The sequence below is a fragment of the Protopterus annectens genome, chromosome 1.part0, assembly GCF_019279795.1.
Source record: "Protopterus annectens isolate FY-2018-M chromosome 1.part0, PAN1.0, whole genome shotgun sequence".
NCBI classification, from domain to species: domain Eukaryota; kingdom Metazoa; phylum Chordata; order Ceratodontiformes; family Protopteridae; genus Protopterus; species Protopterus annectens.
In genome coordinates this window covers 1,158,580,418-1,158,605,828 of record NC_056725.1, presented here as the reverse complement: position 1 = coordinate 1,158,605,828, position 25,411 = coordinate 1,158,580,418, and the positions used below count along the sequence as shown (strand labels likewise).

The 25,411-nt window shown below is 40.2% G+C and overlaps 1 protein-coding gene across 4 annotated transcripts in view; it reads left to right on the top strand.

Annotated features, from left to right (window-relative positions):
- The window catches only part of CEP57L1 (centrosomal protein 57 like 1), a 971,979-nt gene that overhangs the window by 308,445 nt on the left and 638,123 nt on the right, over positions 1 to 25,411 (top strand). For all 4 annotated transcript variants that reach the window (XM_044065279.1, XM_044065261.1, XM_044065253.1 and 1 more), the window contains exon 4: positions 15,285 to 15,406. In XM_044065279.1, the coding sequence (XP_043921214.1) occupies positions 15,285 to 15,406 (122 nt within the window). The remainder of the gene's footprint in view (positions 1 to 15,284; positions 15,407 to 25,411) is intronic.

The following is a 25,411-nucleotide window of genomic DNA, read 5'->3' as shown; positions in this document are numbered from 1 at the left end:
CTCTTTCTTTCAATTGGAGCAATCTTCATGTGTATGCCTTTCCTCCTCTGCCTCTCCTCCCAAAGGTACTTCTAAAAGTCAGACAGGACAAGCCAAGGATGATTTTAATAGCTCCAGATTGGCCTCGACAGCACTGGTACCCATTACTGAGAAGTCTGGTACGGAAACCTCCATGGCCTTTGCCTTCGATTCCACACCTGTTGTCACAGGAGGACAGCCATTTGCTGAATGTCAAACTTCACTCTCTGCACCTACCAGCCTGGCATATTCTGTTTTGAACCATAGAGGGTCTCAACTTCCACAACAAGTTTTGAATGTGATTTTGGAAGCTAGAAGGCCTAGTACAAGGAAAGTGTACGCAGATAAATGGAAGAGATTTTTAATTTGGAGTGCAGCAAAAGATTTTGATGTTTCTGGGCCTAATTTGAGTGTGGCTCTTCAATATCTTACTGAGTTACTGGACAAAGGTTTGTCTTTCTCTTCTATTAAGGTTCATGCTGCAGCAATTTTGGCTCACTATGACTGTGACCCACCATTGTTTTCTCATCCTTTGCTCAAGCAATTTCTTAGAGGGGCAAAGAATATTAGACCCCCACGAAGAGCTCCTACTCCTGCTTGGGATCTCAATTTTGTGTTGGAGAAACTCACTCTACAACCTTTTGAGCCTCCAGCTACTGCTGAGTTGAAATATTTATCATGGAAGACTGCTTTTTTGTTGGCCATTACCTCTGCAAGAAGGGTTTCTGAATTACAGGCCCTTATGGCGGTTGAGCCTTTCTTGATTTTCCATAAGGATAGGGTATCATTACGTACTAATCCTTCCTTTATGCCTAAGGTGGTTTCTAGTGTGGCTTTAAACCAAACTATTCATTTGCCTACTTTTTATGCAAATCCCCAAAATAAAGGGGAAAAGATTTTGCACACTTTAGATGTCCACAGGCAGTTGCGTTATTATTTGGACAGAACTAAAGGGTTCAGGCAGTCTCAGCAGTTGTTTGTTTCTTTTGCTTTGAGTTCTCAGGGCAAGCCTGTATCAAAACAAACTATTTCTAAGTGGATTGGGTTTTGCATTGCTTTCTGTTATTCCCATCATGGCAAGGAAATTCCAGCTGGGATTAGGCCTCATTCCACTTGGGCTACTGCCACTTCAACAGCTTTTTGCGGCGAGTGGCAACCAAGGATATTTTGGAGGCAGCTACTTGGAGTTCTGTGCATACTTTCTCTAGGCATTATCACCTGCCACTTTACTCTAAGTCCAGGGCTGGTTTTGCCACTGCTGTTTTGCAGGGCATTTTGGCAGCTCCTGCTTCCTTGTAGTTAGCCATCCTCCCTTAACTCTGCTTTGGGATTCTACCCAAGTGTAAGGACTGCAGCAATGTGAGATGAAGAACATAGTACAGTTTTGTACCTACCATAAATGTAGATGTTCAAGATCCACATTGCTGCAGTCCAATTTACCTCCCTCCTTCCCCTCTGTAGTTAGAGGTGGTTGTGTGGGTTGGGTTGTACATTTTGTGTATATTGTATATATTGTACATATAGTTAGTGCAAGGGTGGTTGGTTGGTTGTTTGCTGTCTTTTGGTTTTGACCTTTATTTTTAGGGTCTTCTGACATCTGGGGCAAGAAAAGACTGAGGATATGACGCCGGTCATGCGCATTTGTACCCTGACGTCCTGACGTCAGTCAAATGCGCCCTGACCGACGTCAGCCTTATACTTTGATATTCGGGCCGACTGAGGACAGCGGACTACCCAAGTGTAAGGACTGCAGCAATGTGGATCTTCGAACATCTACATTTATGGTAGGTACAAAACTGTACTTTTCTTTTAAGGGATTGACTCAACTGAGTTACCAAATTCAGTGTTTGCTAGACCTTTTTTTTTTTTACTAATATTCTAAAGCTGGTCCAGCCTGTTCAATTAAAGTCCATATACGAGTAGTTGCATCATGTATTCCCATCTGCCCACCAAGAGCAGCTGTATTCAGCTGTTAAAATGTTAAAAATCTATTTTTTTTTATGTGAGGACACCGCAAAGGGCAAGTAGCACCATTGTGGGGCTTAAATTTTATGCTGGGGAGGCGCACATTAGCACCCTCTGAGCCGATGTGATTCCGTAGACCTGAAATAACTTTCCAGGAACCAGTTCTGTTGGTGAAAGCTTGAAGTAACTGCTGTTTATTGTATTAGTCACAGTTATTGCTATGCAAACTTCCTTACTTGGTATGCTGCAATGGAAGAAAATCCTTAAATTAACTTTTTATCCTGTCTAAGGCAGTATCATCAGTTTCATTAACCAAGTCATTCAGCTTCCATTTTTTAAACAGATTCTCAAGATACTGTCTTGGTTATTTGGTACTTACGTATTATCGCAACCAGATTTTTAACCTTCTGTAAATAGTTATTCGATAATATGTTTTATGTGTAGAAATAAAATGGGGGTGTGCAAACCTCCCAATTTCTGTTTTTTTTTTGAAGTGAAAGAAAATAAGCACAGGAATAAGGATGTTGTCCAGAAGGATGTAAACGGACAACTGAAAGCGGACGCATGGCATCAGCGGTGTACCAAACAACACCGTTGAATCGTGGTGTGTCCTCCCTAGGTTATTTTTATGCTCTTAAACATTTCAGGTTATTCTATAAAGATTCCTTTTTTTTGTGGGGGGGGGGGGGCAGATCTGGTTCTTTTGTATCCTTCGGGGAAAGAACAGAAAATCTGCTGATCACAAAACAGTTCTTGTCCAAGTGCTGCTTTATTTTCTGTTATAACAAGTGCAGAGGGATGGAGCTCTAACTGAAGCACATGTGACTAGGGTTTGATTGGCCTCTGCACTGGAGAAATCAGGCAGGGAGGGCGAAGAAGGAAGGTACATGGTCACTCTTTTCTCCCAGGAGGCTGTGTGGGGGCAGTATGTAGTCAGGGGTGCCCACAGGTAGGTCTGATTTCCCTGGCTGAGATCAGCTTCATGCTAATGCCAAATGTGTGCAGGAAGGTCGACTGTAAAAAGAAAATCACAGGCTACCCTTGACAGTTGCCTGAATGACTGCCCCTTCTAGTCAACACTTACCCTGCTGATGAGGTACAAATGAGCTGACTGTCTATCAATCCCCTTCCAGCCAGTGACATAACAGAAGCAGACACATGGACTACTGCCTATATTTTTACAAATTTGAAGCTTAGTCTAGAGGTGAGACGGGGTTTGTTACTGATACTTTATGCAACTTTCCACTTCCCAGAGGTAACCTTACTACTTGGCTGTTAATCAGTGTTGTTTACTGTTAGTCACCCTCCCTAATGAAAGATCATGGATATAGCCTCAGTAACAGTAGAGCTTCAGGGAGGGGTCAAAGTAATATCAAAGCTTATCCGCATGCTTATTCCTTTTTCTGTGTACATATTTTTGTGCTTAAATAGTGGTTGCGGACTTGCACAGTTTTGATCTACTGCTACACTGTTAATTTACATAGCACATACTGGCATCTGTACATTTTTTGCTAGAGGCACATATTGAGGTTTCAGCCTTGAATAATAGAGTATGCATGCCAAGGTTGCATTTGTATGGGAGCCTTGTGTATTTTAGATGAGGTGAAACCAGCACTACTTCTAACAAGAAGGGATGAAACTGTGGAAAGTGGCTAACCTTGAACAACTCCAATAGCTACAACTTTGTTTTTATCTCCACAGTAATTACCATCAGCGACAGCCTCATTATACCCCCCCCCTTTTTTTATTGTTCTACTTGGGGTTGGAGGTGTCCTGTCTCGATTTGATACCATTCTTCAACAATCATGCCTGACTGTCTCAGATTTTCTGACATGTAATCCATCCTTGTTTCCTCTTGCCATCTTGCTATCTCTCCCAAATTACCTTCGTTAAATTGTCTTCTGCTTTCCTGCAGATGTGACCAAACCACCATAATCAGTTTTCCTTGACCTTCTCTGTAACAGTCTGTTTAATTTGTTTTTGTTTACCGGGTAGTCCATCTCTGCACAAAAGTTCCATACAGAGTTAAACAACATTCTACTATTACATTTTTACATCTTATGTAAATACTAAGGCATTGTGTGTACGTAATAGTAATGCACAACACATAACAGCAGTACACAGTACAAAGTCTCCAGTGTACTTGATACATATTAGAAATACTACATTGTGTTAAGTGTTTAAACAATACTACAGTTTCAGTACTGAGGTCCTTCAGCAGAATTTTAAGTTAGAGCCCTTGTAACTGTGGTAGTATTTTGCAATCAGGATTTGGACTTGATTAAAAAGTAGTAGTTTTGTGTTTGGATTCAGGATGAAGCCAGATTTTGGCAAACAAAGTTTCAGTGGAGGTGAATGAATACTGAGTGAGATGCTGAAAGTTTCAATGGAGGTGAATGAATACTGAGTGAGATGCTGAATCATAGTAGAATTCTAGGCTGAGCATATAATAGTAGAATCGTCAGTATATTTGATTAGGTTGCCATGTTTAAAAGCAGTGTATGAATTAATAAATATGTTGAACAAGAGGTGTCCAAGTATTGATACTTAAGGTACACCGACAGATACTGGTAGATTGGTTGAGTAGCTTGTTTGCTGTTTAATACCTTTATGATCTGTCTGACTGGTAGCTTGAGAATCAGGAGAGGTTGAAATGGCATAGTCCTAAGGATGCTAACTAAAACAGACTGTATCAAAGACTTTTGATAAGAGAAGTCTAAGAATATTGTGGATACAGTATTGTTTGTGTTGCATTTTTTTACTGGTGTTTTATGAAGCTGAATAATTCGGTGGTACTGCTGTGGTTTGATCTGAAACTCTTCTTTCTGGGGGAGAGAATTTTTTTAAGTATCTGTTTAAGTAGTTGAATGTGGATGCATTTTCCAGGATATTAGATGAGGGGAAAGTATGGCTATAGGCTTATGGTTTAAGAGTTTAGTTTGCCTCTTTGTGAATATGGGGGGGTCATAAGATTCTCGGCTAGATCTGTCTATTAGAATAGATGTAGAATAGGCTAGGGCTTAAGCAGCAATTTTGAGAGAGTTTCTTGGTAAATTATCAATAGTGGTGAATTTAAGTTTGAGGAGGTGGTGCTTTAGGGAACAGGTGGGAATAGAGCCGAGGAAGAAGGAATTAGAATTTCTTGAATTGTTGACGTTTTTGTGGATTGATATTTTATTAAGTAATGAATTTTTGGTGTTTATGAAGTGGAAGGCTTGTGGCAGTACTGTCTAAATCCATATCAGAGCATGGTTTGGACTCTTGACCTCTATCAAGGATTAAGAGGCTTTTGATGGAGCCCCATAATTACTTTTTTGATTGTAGAGGTATCTAAACATTTGATGGTCTTGTGGAGTTGGATTTAGTTGCCAGATGTCCAGGGCTTACCCTTTATGCATGAGCATTTTTGTGAGAGATGACAGCCAGGGAGGCAGTGTTATGCTTGACCCTCTTTCTTAGAATTGGAGCCTGATTATTTAAGGAAAGTTTTGTTAGAGGAGAGAGGAATGGCATCAAGAGGAATTGTCCTGAGTAGTTTTCAATTGTTTTTGTAAGAGTGGGTATGCATGTGTTGGGGTGAAAGCTGGTTAGATTACATACTTCAATAAGGTGAAGTTGCGGACATGGATAGTAATTCTAATTGCAAAGGTAGAGAGGTAATTACGAATTGTACCAGTAGGTACTTTTTTTGAATTGGTAGTCCGTAACCAGTCCAGAGGACATGCTTTATTGGGTTTGTTGGATCTAGTTGGAGTCTGAATATTTTGAGAATAGCCAAAAAGATTTGGTGATTGTTGGAAGAGTCAGTAATGGAGAAGAGGCAATCTTTGTCTGGGTCCCTAAGAATAATTGGTTTATAAGGGATGCATGAAGGAATATCTTCCATAGTGGAGGTGTCTCCTGGTGAGGTATATAACATAATAGAGATTGTTTACTATTAAAATGTCACCGTGCACTTGCACAGCTATGAAGTATTTGAACGGCAGATGTTCGAATACTTCATATGTGTGCAGGTGACATGAGCAAACGCCATATTTGCGAATGGACTGTGCATTCGCATATATAACGTTTGCTCATGTGAAGGGATCGCGGTACAGTGCTGTTAGGGAAAGAAATCCCTTTCCTCACTGTAGTGCGATCTCCGTGTTGGAATATTAAGTTAGGGGGGTGTGTGGGGCTTGTCCCCCTACATAAACGGGATGTTAGGTGTAGGGATTAGGATGTTGTGGCAAGGGTGGCATTGTTGTTAATGCTGTAAAATGTTGTCAACATTGTCGGCATTAACAGCTGTTTTTTGACAATAGGGCTGTTCAGGTGGTTGTAGATTCGGTTAAAGGCTTCGGTTATAAGTACCGTTTTTATTTTAATTTTCGAGATATTGATAGTAAACCAACAGAGATGGTATTTCTTGGTAGGTTGTATAAGGCAATGATGCATAAGAAGGGAAGTGAGAATTTCAGCATTCCGGAAAGCCAGCAGATTGCCATGGTATAGAAATAGAGAGTTCTAGGGTGTAGGAGAACATTATGACAATGACTCTTCCCTTCTTTTCTATACAATCAAGTCTGTAAATGCTGTAGCAGTGGGGGGATTTCCACATCTTTGCCTTGTTTCAGACAGATTTCAGAGGTGGTGAGAATGTGTGGGGACTGCATGGTTAGCCATGCATGTAGCTCCGTTATTTTGTTAGCAATGCTTCTAATGTTAATAAGAATGGGTATTGAAGGTGCATTGTAGAATGGGAGGTGGGAGTGGGAAAGTAGAAAATCCTGTTTGGTTAGTGGAGAGTGATCCATATTTGGGGTGACTGTCTCCATAGAGCTGGGGTGAGAAGTCTGTACAGGAACAGCTCCTTCAGTTTTAATTATCCTTCAGTATAAAGCTTGTTTTGCTGAAGAGAGTTTGAGGTGAATGTAGGATGTACAGGTATAGAGATGTGTGACAAAGCCAGTGTAATTGCAGAAAGGCCTGAGAAAATGTGGAGAAGGAAGGTGAACATGATTATAAAGAGTGTGAGTGATTCACAGAGTATAAATATAGTGTTGTGCAAGATGGTAGGTTTGTATAAGCAGTACTTGTGAGAGTGAGGAAAACTTTACTATATGAAGCTGAAGTGTTGTGGATAATAGCTGAGAGGTGTAATGGTAATGAGCAAGTTATGAAAAAGAAATGGAGTGCTGCTTGTAATAGGTGATGGACTGTAGAGAGGAGTGTGTAAGAGTGTAATGGGGGAGGAGTTTGGATTGTATGGGATGGTTGAAGCGAGTAGGAAGTGAATAGGGAGGGAAGACTTGTTTGAGGAAGAATTGGGGATAGAATATGGGTAGAATAGGCTTTGGCTTCTGCTTTATTTCTGTGTGTCCAGCCGTGTACATCTTTCCACCCATTTGAAAAACTTCATTTCTGTTACCTCAGTCTTCTTCCTCAGTAATATATTTAAAAAAAATGGCAACCCCAAACTACTGAAATACCTTCCTGAAGTAGCGTTAGCAAATATATTTGAGTCTTATTTTGGCAGGTTTGTATGAAATCTAGCACCTAAACACATTCACATGTATTCATCGCTCTTTTGCAAGTTTATTCCTTCCTTTTTTTTGTCCTGTGGTGTCATCCTGAAATAGAGGAATTGTTAAGCTAGTTGTACAGATTGGATTTGATCTACTTCAAATTTGATATGCAGAATAGGACTGTTGTGCAGTGTGTGTCTGGCATATTTGCCTCACATTTAAAGGCTGCAGGCATTTGTTTGGCTACTGGTCTTGTGCTGTATATCAAATGTATCTGATGCACACTACCTCTTTTTGCAAGTCTTGCATTTTAAGCTACAGCCATGATGATACTGCATAGGTCTAATATCATGATGTATGCTAATATGACTTGGTACCAGGCAATAAAAATAAATTCTACATTACATTTAAGCCTACATTACATTTAAGAGACAAGGCAGATGAATAAGGAATGTGAAGACGTACTGTCTTTTGTTATTACATAGACTAACGAGGTGTTGATGCAAGCCTAGAGAGTAATCGGGAAGTTACTGAAAAGGATTGTACAGTTCATGCTGGGTATAGAGAGAGAACATATTCAGTAGCTTAGTTGATCTTTGAATGCCATGTAACTGTTCCACAAGTTTTGTGTAACTGGAAGGAAGAAGGGAGTTAAGTTCTCTCTAGCATTTATAGAAAACAGGGCTGATGTTGGCATTTTCGGAGCCCCAGCAAATGTCAAGCTGAGGGTCCCCAGGCACTTCAGTCTAAATATCACCCTATCACTGCCACCATTCCTAAGCAGCATTTTAATTCATACCGCAGAGATTTAAGAGTAGTTTGCACAAACTGAACTGTAGCTACAATGCTCTTGTATTATGACAAGCATGCGTACCATATTATGTTGGCTCATCTCACAGAGGGACATTGACAGTTACTGGTATATAGTTATAACAGTAATATATTGCTGCATCTATATGTACAATGCTAGACTTGAGTGAAATTGTGTCCTAGACACTCCCTACTTGCTTCATCCCCCCCTCCTCCTCACACGCACATCCTGCAATGCTCCTCTTGCCCAATCTCTGACTCTCCACACCGTGCGCATTACTTTATTCATTTTCTCACATTTTTCCTTATTTGCTAGATTTTTCAAGAAGCCATGACTTTCTATATGCTCAGAAATACATTTTTACACAATGCAGTAATGGCTTGAACAGAAGCTATGATTAAGGAAGAAATTCAGTGTTGCTGTTCAATTTTAGTTTTTCTTGCATCCTTTCAGCACACCTTTTGACCAAGACAGAACAGTAGTAACTGTTTAAGAAATAACTCCATTAATCCGAGATTCCCAGAAGCAAAAAGGTTGTAGATGTGTTGGGATACATTTTAGATCATTTACCCAACCTTTTAATCCAAAAATGGCTTGAACAAAAATGAGTAAGAAAAGAATTTCCGTCTTCCATGAAAGAAGAAAATAATTCAAAGCTGACAAAACAGTAGCTCGAAATAAACAAAACAATTGTCTGTGAGGATGCAGAAGTCCTGCCTGCCTCCCTACCCCCCCCCCAAACAAAAAGGGTACTGCCTAAGCATCCCCATGATGTTGGATTGGATTATAAGCAGAAGTTTACACGACCAGTCATGTATTTCAGGTAACTGCTGTCATGCATTCACATAGCATGCCTCATTGCTCCTTACCCCTACCCCACAAAGGCAGCTACCTGCAGACATACCTGATGTTTGATTATAAGGAAAGTGGAAAAAAATTAATTACAATAACTCATTCCACTTTGTTGCTCCTAGATGGTACACTAGTTATAACAGCCTTCTTTGTAAATCTCTGAGGTCTGTGAAAAATGTAAAGAAACCATGACCACGCTAACGCAAGCCCAAACACTAGCTATAAAGACCTTCTATGCACACCTTTAAGGTTTAATTGTGATGAAAATTAAAGAAATAATGGCCTCACAATCCCTTGCTTGCCATGCAATCTATAGCAACCTTCTCTACACACATCTGACCAGGGCTAATTTTAGAAGCGATTCTGTAGAGGGCAGAAGGGAAATGAGTATTTCAGCATTCCTGAAAGCTAGCAGATTGACAAAGTATAGAGAGAGAGAGTTCTAAAGTATAGGAGAATGTTGTAGTAATGTCTCCTCCCTTATTTTTCTATAGGATGAAGTGTGTAAATGCTGTAGCTGGGGGGTAATTTCTGCATCTCTCTCTAAGGAGAGACTGTAGTTGTTTAGTAAGATGGTACTCCCCAGGACAGAATCCATTTTGGAAAAGGAGTACTTAGTGCATGAGAAGGTGAAGGCTCCAATTCCATGTCAGTATCCATTAATGCAGTCTGGGGTGTGGTGGCCACCAGAATCCTAGAAGCGTCAAGTGTCTGACTGTGATATATTTTATACCTTGCTTTTGAAATAGAATTACTTGTTAACTGCATTTTTTACTACTACTCAGAAGAGTTATGTATGCACTCAGCATTGTGTGTACACAAATAAAAATGACATTCACTCACTCACACAGTGTACATTCACCTTAAGGGAAATGGGATGAATTCCATTTCACCTGTATGCTTCTGAGGCGCTGGGATTAACCAGAGTGCATGGATAAATGCACGCGTAGACAGCAAGGGTTTTCAGACTCCACGTAGAAAAAAAAATAGCCAATAATTCAATTAGAGCAAGATGTGAAATGGCAGTGCTACTCACTGCACTACAATGACAATGACATATTGTTTTCACACGCATTTTCTTCCTGCCAAGCTGCCAAATAATGGCCACTCATGTGTAAGGTCTATGCTTGTTATGGTAAGTGTAAAATATGGCCAGCTTGTTCTTTAATACAATGTAACCGTGCCTATATTCACTCTCTCTCATTCACTCTCCTCACTGTCTGTCATTCTCTCTCTCTCTCTCTCACACACAGTGTAATGGCAGTGCTGATGTTTGTGATATAAAGTGAAATAAATTATAACCAGCTTGTTACTCTTACACTGCAACATACACCCACACACATACACAAAACCAGAAACCATAGCAATTCTAGTTTTGCACTTATTACAGCAAATAATACATTGTGTAGCAGTAGTAGTCACACTAGAGCAGCGACTCTTATTTAGCAGTTGTCAAACAGCAGGTTTAAGTCACTTTTATTTATCTCATTGAGTAGTAAAGCATACCTGTCACTGTCCCTGATTTCTGCTTCTTAATTTTGCTCTGTCTCATAAAAAAAGTTTGATTTGCTGGTAAATCTTTCAAGATTACAGACAACAGTTGACACATTCAGACATCAGAGTTTCATACTTTTTGTCAAAAAATGCATTTTGAGTCAAAATGTGTTGTATTAACTTTAAGTGAATTAGAGTAATATTTAAAAAGTGCTCCTGATTTTGATCCTTTATTCTGCAACTATTTTTGGTTTTCTGAATTTATTTGCTCAAGAAGTCTGTACAGTTTTAGTATCTGGTATTTAGTATCTGGTATTTATAAAACTCCCAGAAAAAGACAAACATTCCCGAAGAGTGGAAGCATCAGCTCTTCTTAAAATCCAAGGTAGGCAAGATCATTCTGTGCTGCTGATCTGTAGCTCTTACCTTGCACATGTTCATTCACTGATTATCAGCATTATCCTAACAGGGTTTTATCACAACCCTGTTTCAGATAAAGAGCATAATCAGAAAATGATTTTTTTCCCTAACCAGTAGAAGCCTTTTGGGTCCCCCACAGTCTATTATTGGGGGTGGGCAGCAGCCATTGGTATTAAAGGTATCCAGTGCTGGCTATGATGTTTGCTTTAGTGAAGAGAATTTCCACCAGAAAGATTTAATTAAGTCAAGTGCACTATGTCAGTGGTAAAACATTTAATGAAATTGTGAAGCCTGTTTGAAAAAAAACAATGCTACTATAACCAGAGAAGTTTATATCGCTTTTAGAAATTGAGTTATTACCCACCTGGTTTATTAAGTACACAAGACTGTTGTACTAGCATTTGTTGATTTGGCAAACATGATGCAAAGTATAAAATAAGGTAACTTGCTGTGGATGGGGGGGTGGAGTCCCCCCAGGACCAGGAGGCCCGAAATGACAGCAGGGTTTTCTGGTTCCTGAAGCTGGCTAAGATAGTGTTTGGGAGTGTGATTGGCAAGCTGCAGTTAATGGTGGATTGTGAGGGGAAGACTGTATGTGTGCAGTAAGATGGTGTTCCCCAAGATGGGAGCCATTTTGAAAAAAGGAGTATTTAGTGCATGAGAAGGTGAAGCCTCTCTGAGTTGTGGTCCCAGCATGAGTCAAAAAGTATGTAGTGAAGATTTTGGATGACATAGTTTTGTTCTAGAGGACGGCTTAAGTGATATAAAATGAATATTAAGGTGTTGTTTCAGAACAGACCCATTTTTGTAATATTTTATTACTTCAGTGTTTTGAAAATGATGCAATGGCATTGATAGTGCCCAGCAAGGTTGTGAAGTCACAAATATTTAAACGATGAGAACCTGAAATACGACCAACCAATAAATAAAACGACCAGGAAAAAAATGAGCAACCAAAACAAGCTGGAGTTGCTTGCCAGAAAAGTGAATAGTTTATTAGAACAATAAACATTGGCCTAGTTTTCGTCTCCAAAATAAAACTTCATCAGAACACTTGCACAAATAACCCACTCCCTTTTATTACAACCCGCACTCTATTAAACAATTAACAATAAACAATGAATAATTTTAAAGACACAGGCTATAAGACAACTATTAAAACTATTAAAATTCATTAAAAATTTTTCATTAAAAAAATTTTCAGTAAAAATTCAGAAAGAATTATACTTAACAAGCACAACAATTTAAAATTCTTAATAAACAAAACTTTATAAATACACACTTAACATTGAATTACTATTAACCTATAATGTGTTTAAACTTCAGCAATGATTATCAGGAGTTTCTTAATGAATTAGAATTTATAATGGATATGTTTAAAAGAAGGAGTTACCCAGCCACCTTATGTATTGCTATTAGGGATGCAATCACTTTAAAGCGAAAGGGTTGTATTATTGAAGCCATCTTAAGATTGGGTCCCACCGCAACATTGGAAGATGGATTGTGTTTGGGTGAGCAAGAGAAGTCCAGTGAAGGGCATTGTCAACAAATATATTTTATAACTACATTCAACCACGATGTGGATGGTATTATTAAAATTATTCGTAAAAATTGGGGTTTATTAAGGTTGGACCATAACGTTTATGCCAAAATAGGGGATGTCCTCAAATTTATATTTAGGAAAGATAGGTCCTTTAAAGATATATTGGGAAAAGGAGGTGGTGTAAAAAGTATTAGTACAACTAGACAGGTTAAATGTGGTAGATGCGGGATATGTAAGTATATACTAAATACAGGGCCAGGAATTTATATTGCTGGAACCCATATAGTGATTGGAGGGCATTTCAACTCCTATAGTAAGAATGTGGTTTATATAGCAAAATGTGATACATGTCCGGCCTTTTATATTTGGAAAACTTGTAGAACCTTTAAGGAAAGGATTAGTGAGCATATCCTGGACATCAAGCATAATAGAACCACCAATGCCCTTTTTAGGCATACCAAGGAAATTAGTGGGCACAAATTCAAGTTGTTTACTGCAACAAATTCACAAGGGATCTCCAAGGTAGCATATTGGATGTGCACTTGGATCTCTGTGAAATGAAATGTCAGTTACGGTTAGATACAACCAACTTCCCAGGGATTAATGAAAATATTAGTATAGCACCATTGTTGAAGTTTAAACACATTGTAGGTTAATAGTAATTAAATGTTGTGTGTATTTATAACGTTTTGTTTATTAAGAATTTTAAATTGTTGTGCTTGTTGGGTATAATTCTTTTAGAAATTTTTAATGAAAAAAAATTTAATGAATTTTAATAATGGTTATCTTATAGCCTTTGTCTTTTAAAATTATTCATTAATTGTTAATTGTTAGAGTGTGGGTTGTAATAAAAGGGAGTGGGTTATTTGTGTAAGTCTTCTGAAGAAGTCTTCTATTTTGGAGACGAAACCTAGGTCAACGTTTATTGTTCTAATAAACTATTCACTTTTCTAGCAAGCAACTCCAGTTTGTTTAAGTCACAAATATTTAACAGTGGCTTCTCTGATGTGCTCATGGGTGAGCTTAGATCATTTTAGGGATGGTTGTGCACATTCTAAGTCTGGGATTGGTTTGTACTAGAAAAACAAGCTCCTTTTGTAAGGCAGTTAGACTTTGAAACATAACTGAGGTTGTGTTAGGCTTGTGATTTTTGTAGCTTGTATATGTGAAATTAAAGGTAGGATCAGTCTAGAGTACTATGCACTTGTAATTGGGGGTCACATTAATATTTCCAAGAGAATCTGTAGTATTAGTGGGACTTCTGATTTTGAGAGAGTACCACTGACTTTGAGAAAATTAATAAAGGTCCAGATGAATAGTTGTTCTCTCTGAAATGATCTCAGCATTGTCTGCTGTGAGAATTGGAAGACACACAAGGTTCTACAGGTTGTAAGATCTAGAATATTAATATATGCATCCTTGAAAAAAGAGGGAGAATATAACAGAAACACTTGAATACATATAGTAAACTCTCAATTAACCGGAGCTCAAGCAACTAGAAAAAAAATGCAAGAAATGCAGTACAATTTTCATGTGTTGCTCTTTCTGGAGCCCCCTCCCCCCGCAGAAACATACCTTACATTTTTAGAGTTAAGTTTTAAAAAGGAAGATAGGAATAAATTCCCACTCTCCCCAGCGGCCTTAGGTCAACTGGTGCCCTAGGCAAAAAGGGCTCCACGGCGCCCCCCCACCCCACCCAGTGCCCTCATCCTGGTCTACCTACACCAAATAAACACTGAAAAAGTGCCCCTGCTAGAGCGGCTCCCCAACCTAAGAACAAGTTAAACCAAACAGTGTAGGGTACATTATTATTCAGGTCTATTTTTAATAGCAACTCTCAAGTAACAAGAAACTACAGTTAGCCGGCATCTACTAATCCTTAAAGGTGGCAGTTAATTGAGAGTTTACTGTATTTCAAACTCGGAAGCCATGTGACTGCAGTTTGTTGGTGGGTGTGTGTGTGTTGAGTGAAGTGGGATGAGACAATAGTATGTAAACATACAAGACAGCTTTGAAGATGTGGTAATTTGGCTGAAAAAAGTGATGGGATGATTGTGGGGTCGGATGATTGTGGGGTCAGAATCTGTGAAGGTGTTGACGAATGTGCATGATGGGCATAAAGTATTTTTTTTTTTTTTTTTTGGAGGGAGAGCTGCTGGTTACAGAAGTGGTGAACAAAGGGGTCCTTATTTGCCAATAGAAAGTGTTTCTGGGAAGTGTTTGTGTTAAGTAGGGAGTTGTATTCTTTGTGAAAGAGAGAATGAAAAACTCTTGAGAGCACAGCTCGAAAGATTTGGCACCATACTTCAGAATGAACAGCTGTGTATTCTCATAAACCTTACCAGATGTATGTTATAATAGTATTTGTGTCTATGTGGTGAGCAAAGGCATAGCTTCTTTCCCTTCATATTCAGTAATTTTCACTTGTTTAATGTCAAAGTTCTACTACTAATGATTCACATGTGGTTGTTTTACAGTTTAGTTTTAAATTATTCAGTTATTTTGATTACACTGCATTACTTGCAGAAATAGTATCACTTGTCATTATGCTGTATGAAGTAAAGCATTAAAGTGCAGTTTTACTGTTTTATATTCCTGTGGTACAAGTGCCAGTTCTTGCACCATATCTTATTGTGCCTAGTTTAGCAAGCTAATTTCTGTCTTCTTTTTCTAGAGGTAAGCAAGCAGCTTACTGCAGCTGAGGCTCGTAGTGCATTACTGGAAAAGCAACTGGAGTATATGAAAAGGATGGTTCAGAATGCTCAAACTGAGACTAGCTTTGATTTGGAAAAACAGGTGTAGTGGTACACACTTTAATTTGTGTTGTTTTATGAATTTTCCATAGAGTATTGCTAGCTTTCTGGCATAAAAAAGTTCTGCTGTCTCTTTGGTATGAACATCCCTAGACCACCACTGCCTTGTGAATACCTATATTTGCATACTTGCAGTGTGACCTACTCTGAGTTTATTATTGTGACTGAAGAGTTTTTTTTGTTTTGTTTTTGTATCCTACTTAGCCTGAAGCCTTAGAGAGTAATAAGTGCCAAGCTTCCATTGTATTCATTCCTAAATATTACTTTGATACCTAAAGAATACCCTCATATTTTCCTATCCATTTTCCATATACCCCAACACTTTTCTATTTCTTCAGCTTTTCTTTACTGTCCAATTATATGAAACTGGTGGTTTGTGTTTAACATTTGTTGACCGGGGAAAATCCGATGAGGACCAAGCCTATTTCCACCGGAGGCCCGGGGTGAAACGCTCTAGATGCAAGTCGTTAGAATGTTGGAGGAAACCCATGCGAAAGCAGGGAGGACATGCAGACTCCATACAAAATGCACCCCAGGCGAGAATCGAACTGGAGAACCTCTTGCTGTGTGGTGACCATGTTAACTGCTGCACCACCCATTAATTGTGGTATTAATTATAACCACAGAGATATTTTTCATCCTTGGGATTTTAGTATATTAGTATTTTAATACATCACGTTATTTCTGTTTTACAGTTAGGACATATCAATTTTCCTTTGTGTAGGACTCCCATCAGTATGGGATATATTACTAATGTTAACTGTCTGGCTTTTTCTTTCTAGCAAAAATTTCTCTTGTGTGATGAGTGTTTTATGTTGGCATTCTACTGCCACTAGTTTATGAATGGAGTATTGCTGACTTGATACAGGGCAAAATGCCCTCACTTTTTTTTTTCAACTCCATTAAATCACTTTATTAGATTTTCTTTTTGTCATTGTGCCTACTTGCCATTTTGGTATGCATTTACTGTGTTGAAATCTTCCTTCCTGTGAAGGCATGATAGGTAGTGAATTTCATTTGTTTTGTGAAAGAATGTAAAGGGTAACTGACTTCTGGGTTAAGGATGTTAATAATTCTACCTGTGGTAGACAGTGTCTCTAAAGACTTCTGTATATAGCGTATTTTCTGTCATGTGGCTGTGCATCAACCTTGTAGGTGAGAACACTCTGGAAGATTTAATTAAAGTGATTTCTTTGTGAAATTTTCTTTAATACATATGCATTAATGTTAGTAAGTGGAAGTGTGGAAAAATCAAAGCAGTTGAGTAAGGGTGGAGATAACTCAGCAAATGACTCACAACAATGGAATAAACTGCGTGTAAGAAAGGCTGCTGCAACATTAACATCATAGTCTGAAAGAAAAGCAAATCATCAGTTGCAGTGAAGACCTTAATAAGCCTTTGACTTTAGTTCAGTCATTTTAACCTGTCTTAATGGAGATTACCTAGCATTTCTGCTGGTTTACCTCTGTTGCGATCTGTCCAAATTTTATGACCGTCAAAAGTCACTGTGAACAATGCCAAACTTATTTATATTAAAGCTGCACCGGTATCAGTTTGAGTGTCCCTTATAAATGAAGTATTTACATTTTGTTAATGGAGTAAGTAAACTGGTCTTTAATCTATTTTCAGACATGATCTGGGCCTCATGGACTGGGGAAAATGCAGTATATAGGTTCATAGTTGTGTACTAGGCTAGCCATCCTTGTGGGCCTAGCAAATTTCCCTTTTTGTGCTGAAAATAATCTATCCCATTTAGTTATAAGATTGACCTTGCTCATCCCATGGTTGATAATTGTATATAACCCCTAATGAGAATAAATGGAATCATGCCATAGGTAATTTAAGGGACACATGCATGAGATGAAGCATTTAGGGGCAGTTCTGGGGTAAATGTTCTGTTTCAGAGCTATAGATCCAAGTTGCACTTTAATTTGGACAGAGATGAATTTTGCTTTGTGGATGGGGAGTTTGTTCCAGAACAGCAGCATCCTGTGCTAGATGTACTGTCCCTCCAAAACATTCTGTTGATGTTGTCTAAGAGGTTTGTGTCCCTAGGCTGAGTATGTGTGGCTGTTTGACTTGCTGATGTGCAGTAAACCCATCAGTATTGGGTCAGAGGATGCCTTGTATGCCAGACACTGGTAACGTCTTAGCAGTCTGTAGAATACTGAATGTAGTAGCGGGGCTTTGAATCAGTCCATGTAGGACATGTTTAGGCCTGTATCCTTTTAGTAAGGTATCTCTAGGTGTTCAGTTGTTGTGTCTGGACATATACATGTCAAAGGGAGCATTATATTCAGTTCAGTGGTTGGCCTTATAAGGGCTGAGTAAAGGGGGGCAGTGACATCACTGCATCTAGACACAATCCCTTTGTTGATAAGATGTGCAATATAGAAGGCATTTCTTACAACAGTGGGCATATGTTGATCAAATGTTACGTCACCGTTCACATAAGTTCCTGAATAACTGGGTCAACTCTTAGGGGCGTATTGTCAATATGGTAGTTTCCTGGGTTAGATGACTTCCCAAAGGACCAATGCATTTTTTTTGGCATCAAGTTTCAGTCCATGATTTTGGCACCAGTTCTTGCAAACCTTCCTGCAGGATGGCCATGTTATTTTGGGACTGACGCTCCTAGTTTGCTGTCATCTGCAAACTTTGACAGACAGAGCTCATTAGTTTTGGATTTTAGTTCAGAAAAGAAGATACAAAATGAGAATCCTGGGGGACTTCAGGTAGCTTCTCCTATTTTGATTTCCTTTGTCTTGTCTGTGAGCTAGTTGGCAATCCAAGCAGGTGACATAGGAGTTATATTACCACTTTATTTAGCTTTTCTACTATACCTGAGTGGGGAAAGTGGGGAACTGTCAAATGCTTTGGCCAGGTCGAGGTATGCAATGTATACAGTTTTACCTTTATCCATTGCTTCATGCATTGCTCTCCAAAACAGAGCATTTCATGTTAAGGCTGCATGCCTGATGAGCATAGTTACAGTGCTGAATGATCATTCTGATTTTTTGATAAACCTTGCACAAAAAAGGTCCTCTGGAAAGGAGGCCGAGTTGGAGCAGCTAGAGGAAAAGCAAACTGATCTGGAGGATCAATCCAGGTAAAAGAAGCCCCAAATATTCGGGGTCCCTGTGCACAAAAAGAACCAACTGTGTATCATTTATGCAGACTCAGTTGACCACTTGATGGAAAGTGAAATAGAAATTGAGAGGGCACACAGAATATTTCAACCAGGAGCAGAGGTGGTATCAGTGCTGGGGCCTCGAAGTCCAACAGATGATAGTGAGGTTGGAGACGTATGAGCCAAGGATATTTGTTTAGCAGAACTATTCACTGGTCATAAGGTGAAGAATGCCATTTTTCTGACCATTAAATGCAGGTGAGAGAACTTAAAGTTCAAGTTTTTGTATCCTGCATTGTTGAAGTGTTCTCCAACTGGAGTGAACTCCTTCATACTTGTAGGGGATGCAGAAATGCATATGAAGTAATATAGGGTGGATCAGCAGTACTTGCTGTTTGTTATTGTAGGATGGAGAGATGCAAGAAGACTCAGGAAGGATCTATTAATGTTCAGCAGAACTCGCATAGTTCTAGGCATGCATTTTCATATACGTGTTTACTGGGCTAGTGCACTGATCTCACTGAACCATTTGCAGGCACAGTGCAGGTGAGTAGGGCTCGTTAAGCTTTCTTAATATTCGATCATCCGGGGCAAGAAAATAACAAGTTTTCCCAAAGAGAAAATAATGTTAGTAGCTTGGTAGGCATTGAACTCTGAACTCTTTCATACAAGTTATTTATACAGAATAAAAGGACTATGGCATGTCTCTCTTATAATGAACGTTAAATGATACCACCTTGAGTAATGTCTGTACAATGGTCCACTGAGAATGTGCACAGATGTGAGGGACTAACTACAATGTGGGCAGTAAGCACTACTTTTATGAACTTTTGTAGAACTGAAGTGTGATGGGTTAAACAAAAGAAAAGGTATGGGAAGTTTTCTTTACAGTACTTTTATTCAAGGGCTACACTGCACAATTACGCAAATAAACGTTTTATGCTATATTTTATAAATAGCAGGAAGATGAAGCTAGTCAAGGGTGAAATTAAAACAGACAAGAGCATGTCTGTGGAATGGTGCAGCAGGATAGGATAGGTATGATTTCCATGGAATGTAAATGAGATCACTTTTCCAGTAAAGAGGAAAAGGCTGCTACTTGTGTTTAAGTACAATTCTATCATTACGGGAAACATGTATGTCATTGCAGAAGCATCAGACGTTGGAATGGGATTTTATACTATTAGCTTCCTCAAGCAGTCGGGGGTCCCGAAGGAGAGGAGTGGTCTTTTTGATAGACAAAGGGGTGATACTTAGTGCTAACAGACTCTGGCCGACTACTTAGATTGATTTGTAGCAGTGAAGGGATGGCAGGATAGGAGATGCTGCACACTGGCGTATATATATTCCAAGGAGAGTGGGATATGATGAGATATGACAAATTAAGAAGTCTTGTGGCATTTCAGGAAGGCAAGAATAGTAATTGGAGATTGGAACAGGTAACAAATGCCCAGGATGTGGAATCAGGACTGAAGGGAGTTGCTTTCTCAATACCGAAGAAGTTACTGGATAAATACCTCTGTTTGGAATGACAAATGGAAACATGGTATTGAATGGAGCAGAGATTGAGAGTGAGGATTACAATGATTACTTGGCATGTCATAGAGAACGGTCTAGACTGGATACTGGATAGGTGCTGCATGATTATGGAGCATGCCCACGTAAATAGTAAGACACAATTTGGAGGTGCAGAGGGATTGTTATAGAGAAGCAATTTAAGCAAGGGAAAAACTGAAATCAAGAGGGATGTACCACACCACAGAGGCCTTTAAGGTGCCTGGTATTGAAGACTCATTTAATTTTTTGTCAGACTTGAGAGACCAAATAATGCACCAGTTAGCAGACTCCTAGACAGCAACTTTCAGCAAAGCAATTGAGATGAAGACTCACAGAAAAACACTACAGTTGTCTTAAGTTAGCAACAAAAGTCTAAGAAATAAAGGATACTTGCATATAAATTTCTTTTCAGATATTTCTGTACACCAGCATGCCTCCATGGTATTTTTGCACAGGTATTGCAGGTGTGTTGGAGATGCATCCCTGAGAGGAAAGTGGATTTGTATCATATTTCATGGGCCTGCCCTAACTGCGGGGGGGGCAAAGTAGGTCTGGAGCTGAAAATACTGCAGTAATTTGTAGATGTACCTTTGACAGCAAACCAGGTAAAGTTGCAAATGTCAGCACAAAACATGATGTTCTTAGTGTTTCACTGTTGCAGTCATCACATTTGTGTTATCTGTTTGCAGGTAGCCCTCAGTCGGCCTGAAGTCTTGGGTCCTGCGTCGGTTGCTGTCTCATCTTCCATGATGTCTGGTAGTCAGGGGTATAAAGCATGCAGCCAGTGCCATTACATCAGTCTTTCTTGCCATGTGGTACCCGAAGCAGAAGCCGTTTGCAAGTGCTGGTCGGCAGACTCCTGAAATTTACGTTTTCGAGTTTCAGATCCGAATGATCCGAATTCTTCAACTTAGCTAAGTACCCTGTTGGAGAATCTTTTTCTTGCTCTAAACCGATGTCAGTAAAAGTTAACAATTGTATTTTTTATGGAAAGCAAATACCTCAAAGATTTTTATTCATACTGCATTCCTTGCCTAAGCCCAGACCACGACGTACCTCGCTGTCTGTTTTGTGTCTTATTCAAACCTCGTACTATTCGTCGTTGGATCATTTTCGCATCGGAATATTTTGGTACTCAGTTCAATTAACCAGAAATGGCTTCGGTAAGCCACCCGACTACCAGCATTCTGGAAAAGCACAGATAGAGACAAACCACATAGGTCGAAAGCTGCCGACTACGCTTCTAAGCTAGTCGCCAGTTCACCAGTACTCAGTGAGGCGCTTTCGCATCCCCTGATACCTGCTACTTCAGATTCGCAGGCGTCTACTGAGACCCATTCAGAGTCCGGTATGCCACGAGATGCTTAGACTGTGGAACCTGCGAATGTCTCTACCTTGGATGGGTCTGGAGCCGCTGTGCAGGCACCGGCTTCTGAGGGTGTATTCAGGCTACTGACTTGCATATTAAACCGATGCCATCTTCTTCTTCAAGGCCTAAAACTCGATCCATGCCCAGAAAACAGATGTCCAGACCCCATGGTCAGGCCCCTATGCCTAAAAAACAAATAAGAATGGCTGAAGACCTTATTACTCTAATCAGAGGAAGCCACCCTTCTCCCTGTAAGAGACCTAGAACTGATTTTCCTTCTGATCAGGATTCTGAAATTTTTGTTTTTTTTCTGATGACCAGGATTTGGCCTTATCTACCTATGAGGATTCTGATGCAGAGGACTCCATTCCCTCTGCTTCCCCTCCAGAGGATTTCTCATTTGGTGAAACCTTGCATACTCTTAGGGAGCATTTCTGCTGGGAAAGCCAGGATTACTCTGACTCCAAAAAGAGGCTTAGGGAATTCTTGCTCCTGCCTCAACACAGGCCTTTAGCTATTCCCTCCTGTACTGCACATTGTAGATGATGCCTTCTTGGAATCTAGCTTGGCCCCTGACACCTTACCCACTGCTCCCAGAAAACCTGATTAATAAGTTCCTTTTTAAAAATCCTACTGCAGATCCTTAGACTATTTCACAGGGATCCAAGGGCATTAAGGCCACATCTGCCAAAAATCCTACCCCCCTCTGATAGAGATTCCAGGGCGCTAGATAGATGGGGTAAAAAGGTATACACTTTTGCAACGTTGGCCATCAGGGCCTTAAACTGCCAGTTTCATATGTTGAAGTATCAGCAGCATATTATTGGATTGCTTAAACAGAAAATGATGATTCCTGACTGTGCTGAAAATAGACTTACAGGATTTATTGCATTATGCTGAACAAGTGGGAAAACATACTTTACAATGTGGTTTTGATTCATTAGAGGCATCTTGCAGGGCTGCTGTCATTGGGTCTGTACCTAGAAGGCATGCTTGGATTAAGGGGCAATCTTTTGCCAGATCATGTTAAAGCTAAATTACTGGATGCTCCCTTAAACCATGACCGCCTGTTTGGCAACAAAGCGGAAGTAGTACTTAACAAGATGGAGGAAAAAGCTAAATCTAGGCAAACTGTTGATTTCCTGCAGGTACAGCCTCCCAGATTTAGTAGGCATTGGCCCTGTAAGAATTGGTCCTTTCCTGCCTCTTCCAGGCCTTCTCAGTCCAAACCCAGAACCAGCAGAACACCCAGGCTCCCAGCCCCAGGATGCTCACAGGACTAAGCAGTGGGGGGGCTCCCACTTCCAAAGCGGGTAGTAGTAAGACTCCCCCCTATGGTAAATTGTCTCAATGACTTAACTTTAAAGCTTCCCAGCCCTGCTCAACTGACTTGTTCCTTTAGGGGGAAAGATCGCCCTGCATGCAAAAAATTGGGAACTCATTACCCAGGACAAATGGGTTCTAAATATAGTTTCCCAAGGATACAGATTCCAGTTCCACTCCTTACCAACCACAAACGGTTGGCCAGACCTACCCCCAAATCAGTGGGCAGAGGCTCAAAAGCAGGTTCTCTCTCTAAGCATCAGGGCTATTCAACCTGTCCCACAAGAAGAATGGGGGCAAGATTTTTACTCAAGACTTTTCCTGGTACCCAGGAAAGACCATTCTTGGCGTCCTATCCTGGGCCTGTTTATTCTGAACGCATTTTTGGTAATCACAAAATTCAAGATGCTAACTCTTCATCAGCTGCTTCCCCATGCTAGGCAAAAATGCCTGGTTGGCAACACTGGATTTAAAGGAAGCCTACCTGCACATCCCAATAAGGGAATCTTGCAGAACATACCTACGCTTTAGAGCAGGCTACATGCACTATCAGTTCTCTGCACTGCCCTTTGGCTTCTCTACTGCTCGCAGGGTATTCACAATGTGCCTAGCTCCAATCATTGCATTTTGCAGGCAAAGAAATATTCACATATATACCCATACTTGGACGATTGTCTAATTCAGGCGGAAAGCCAGGACACTATTAAATCATCTGGCATTTGTAAAGAAATTGCTAATTTCTCTGGGGTACACCATAAACGAAAGCAAATAAAATCTTGTACCCTGCCAACAAATTGTATTCCTGGGAGCAAGCTTGAATACAACTTCCCAGATAGCCTACCCTCATGCCAGAGAAACGAGTTCATTTGACAGCCTGCTTCAGTCTACTGGCCACAAAGACCCAGCTATCTGCAAGGAAAATACTGCAAGCACTGGGGTTCATGGCCTCTTGCATTCTACTAATTCCATATGCAAGACTGCATATGAGGAAACTACAATGGTATCTAAAAAGCCTGTGGTGTCAACATTCTCAGGATCTAGAATCGAGGATTCTTATCATACCTTGTCTAAAGATAATTTCTTTGGTGGACAGAGGCCTGCCACCAAAACAAGGGACTGCCATTTACTCTACCCCCTGCCACCCAAACAGACTCATCAGACTATGCATGGGTGGCTCACTCGGCAGGGCAGTGCATTCAGGGCAAATGGAACTCCAGTCAAATGCACCTGCATATCAATCAAAAAGAAATGCTCGGACAGCCTTCATGGACCACATTCTTCCAGGACAATTATTGGTAAAGATGGACAACACCACTGTTATGTGGTACATAAACATGCAGGGGGGGAACCCACTCATACCCTCTCTGCAGACTAGCCATGGCTCTGTGTAACACAGCCTTGAGCTACCAAGTGCACCTACAGGCTCAATTCCTGCTAGGAAAGCTAAATACACTGGCAGACTACCTAAGCAGAATCTCATGGACCCATGCAAGGGGAAATTGAAACCAAAGACATTCAACATGTTGAGAAACAAATGGGAGAGCCCAGAGATGGACCTGTTTGCCTCCCCTCCGAACTACCAATTGGACAACTTCTGCACAAGGGCTCCTCACAAAGAAGCTTGTAAAGTGGATGCCCTGTCCTTCACCTGGAAAAACCTATCAGTTTATGCCTTTCCCCTTCTGCCTCTCCTCTCCAAAGTGCTACTAAAGATCAAACAGGACAAACCAAGGACAATGCTGATTGCACCAGACTGGCCACACCAAAACTGGTACCCCCCTCTTGCGCAGTGTGTCGCTGCTGGCATCATGGCACCTGCCTCAGACCCCTGCCCTGCTTTCCCAGCAGGAGGGCCAGATTCTGCACCCACAGCTTCAATCCCTGAACTTTGCAGCCTGGCTAATTACCTGATCTCAGTTACCATCCCTCAGTAAGCAAGTGATGGATATCATTCTCGAGGCAAGGCGGCCTAGTTCTAGAAAATCCTATGCTGAAAAATGGAAAAGATTCTGTTCCTGGAGCCAAACTCGGAATGGGCACAGCAGTACCCAATTTACCTCCGATTCTTCAATACTTAACTGAGATGCTTCACAAGGGCCTTGTCCTTTTCTTCCATCAAAATTCATGCCTCAGCCATTTCAGCTCATTGCAACAGAGAACCACCCCTCTTCTCTCATCCACTGCTAAAGCAATTCCTCAGACGGGCCAAAAACTTAAGACCACCCAGTAGAGCCCGTACTCCAGTCTGGAACCTTAACTTTGTATTGGAAAACGAAACAAACACCTCAGCAGGATAAAGTGCCTTTGTTTTGCTGTTTTGCATTTTTGTTTTACAATCATTCATTTAATAAAGTCTCTTGCATCACGTTGTAATGTTCGATTAATATTTTAACATAACCAAAACTGGTGTCCAAATTTAACTTCTGCCATTTGGATAGTAAACTGGGGTTAGAGTTCCCAAAGGTAGGCATCTTAAGGACTCTTAACCCCCTCGGTACAAGTCGGAAGCTCAAACAAGCTTCCATGTGCGATTTCTGCCATTGGATATTCTTCAGTTTATGTAGCTTGTTCTCTAAAATACTGTTTAATTGATTGATTAATTAAGCTT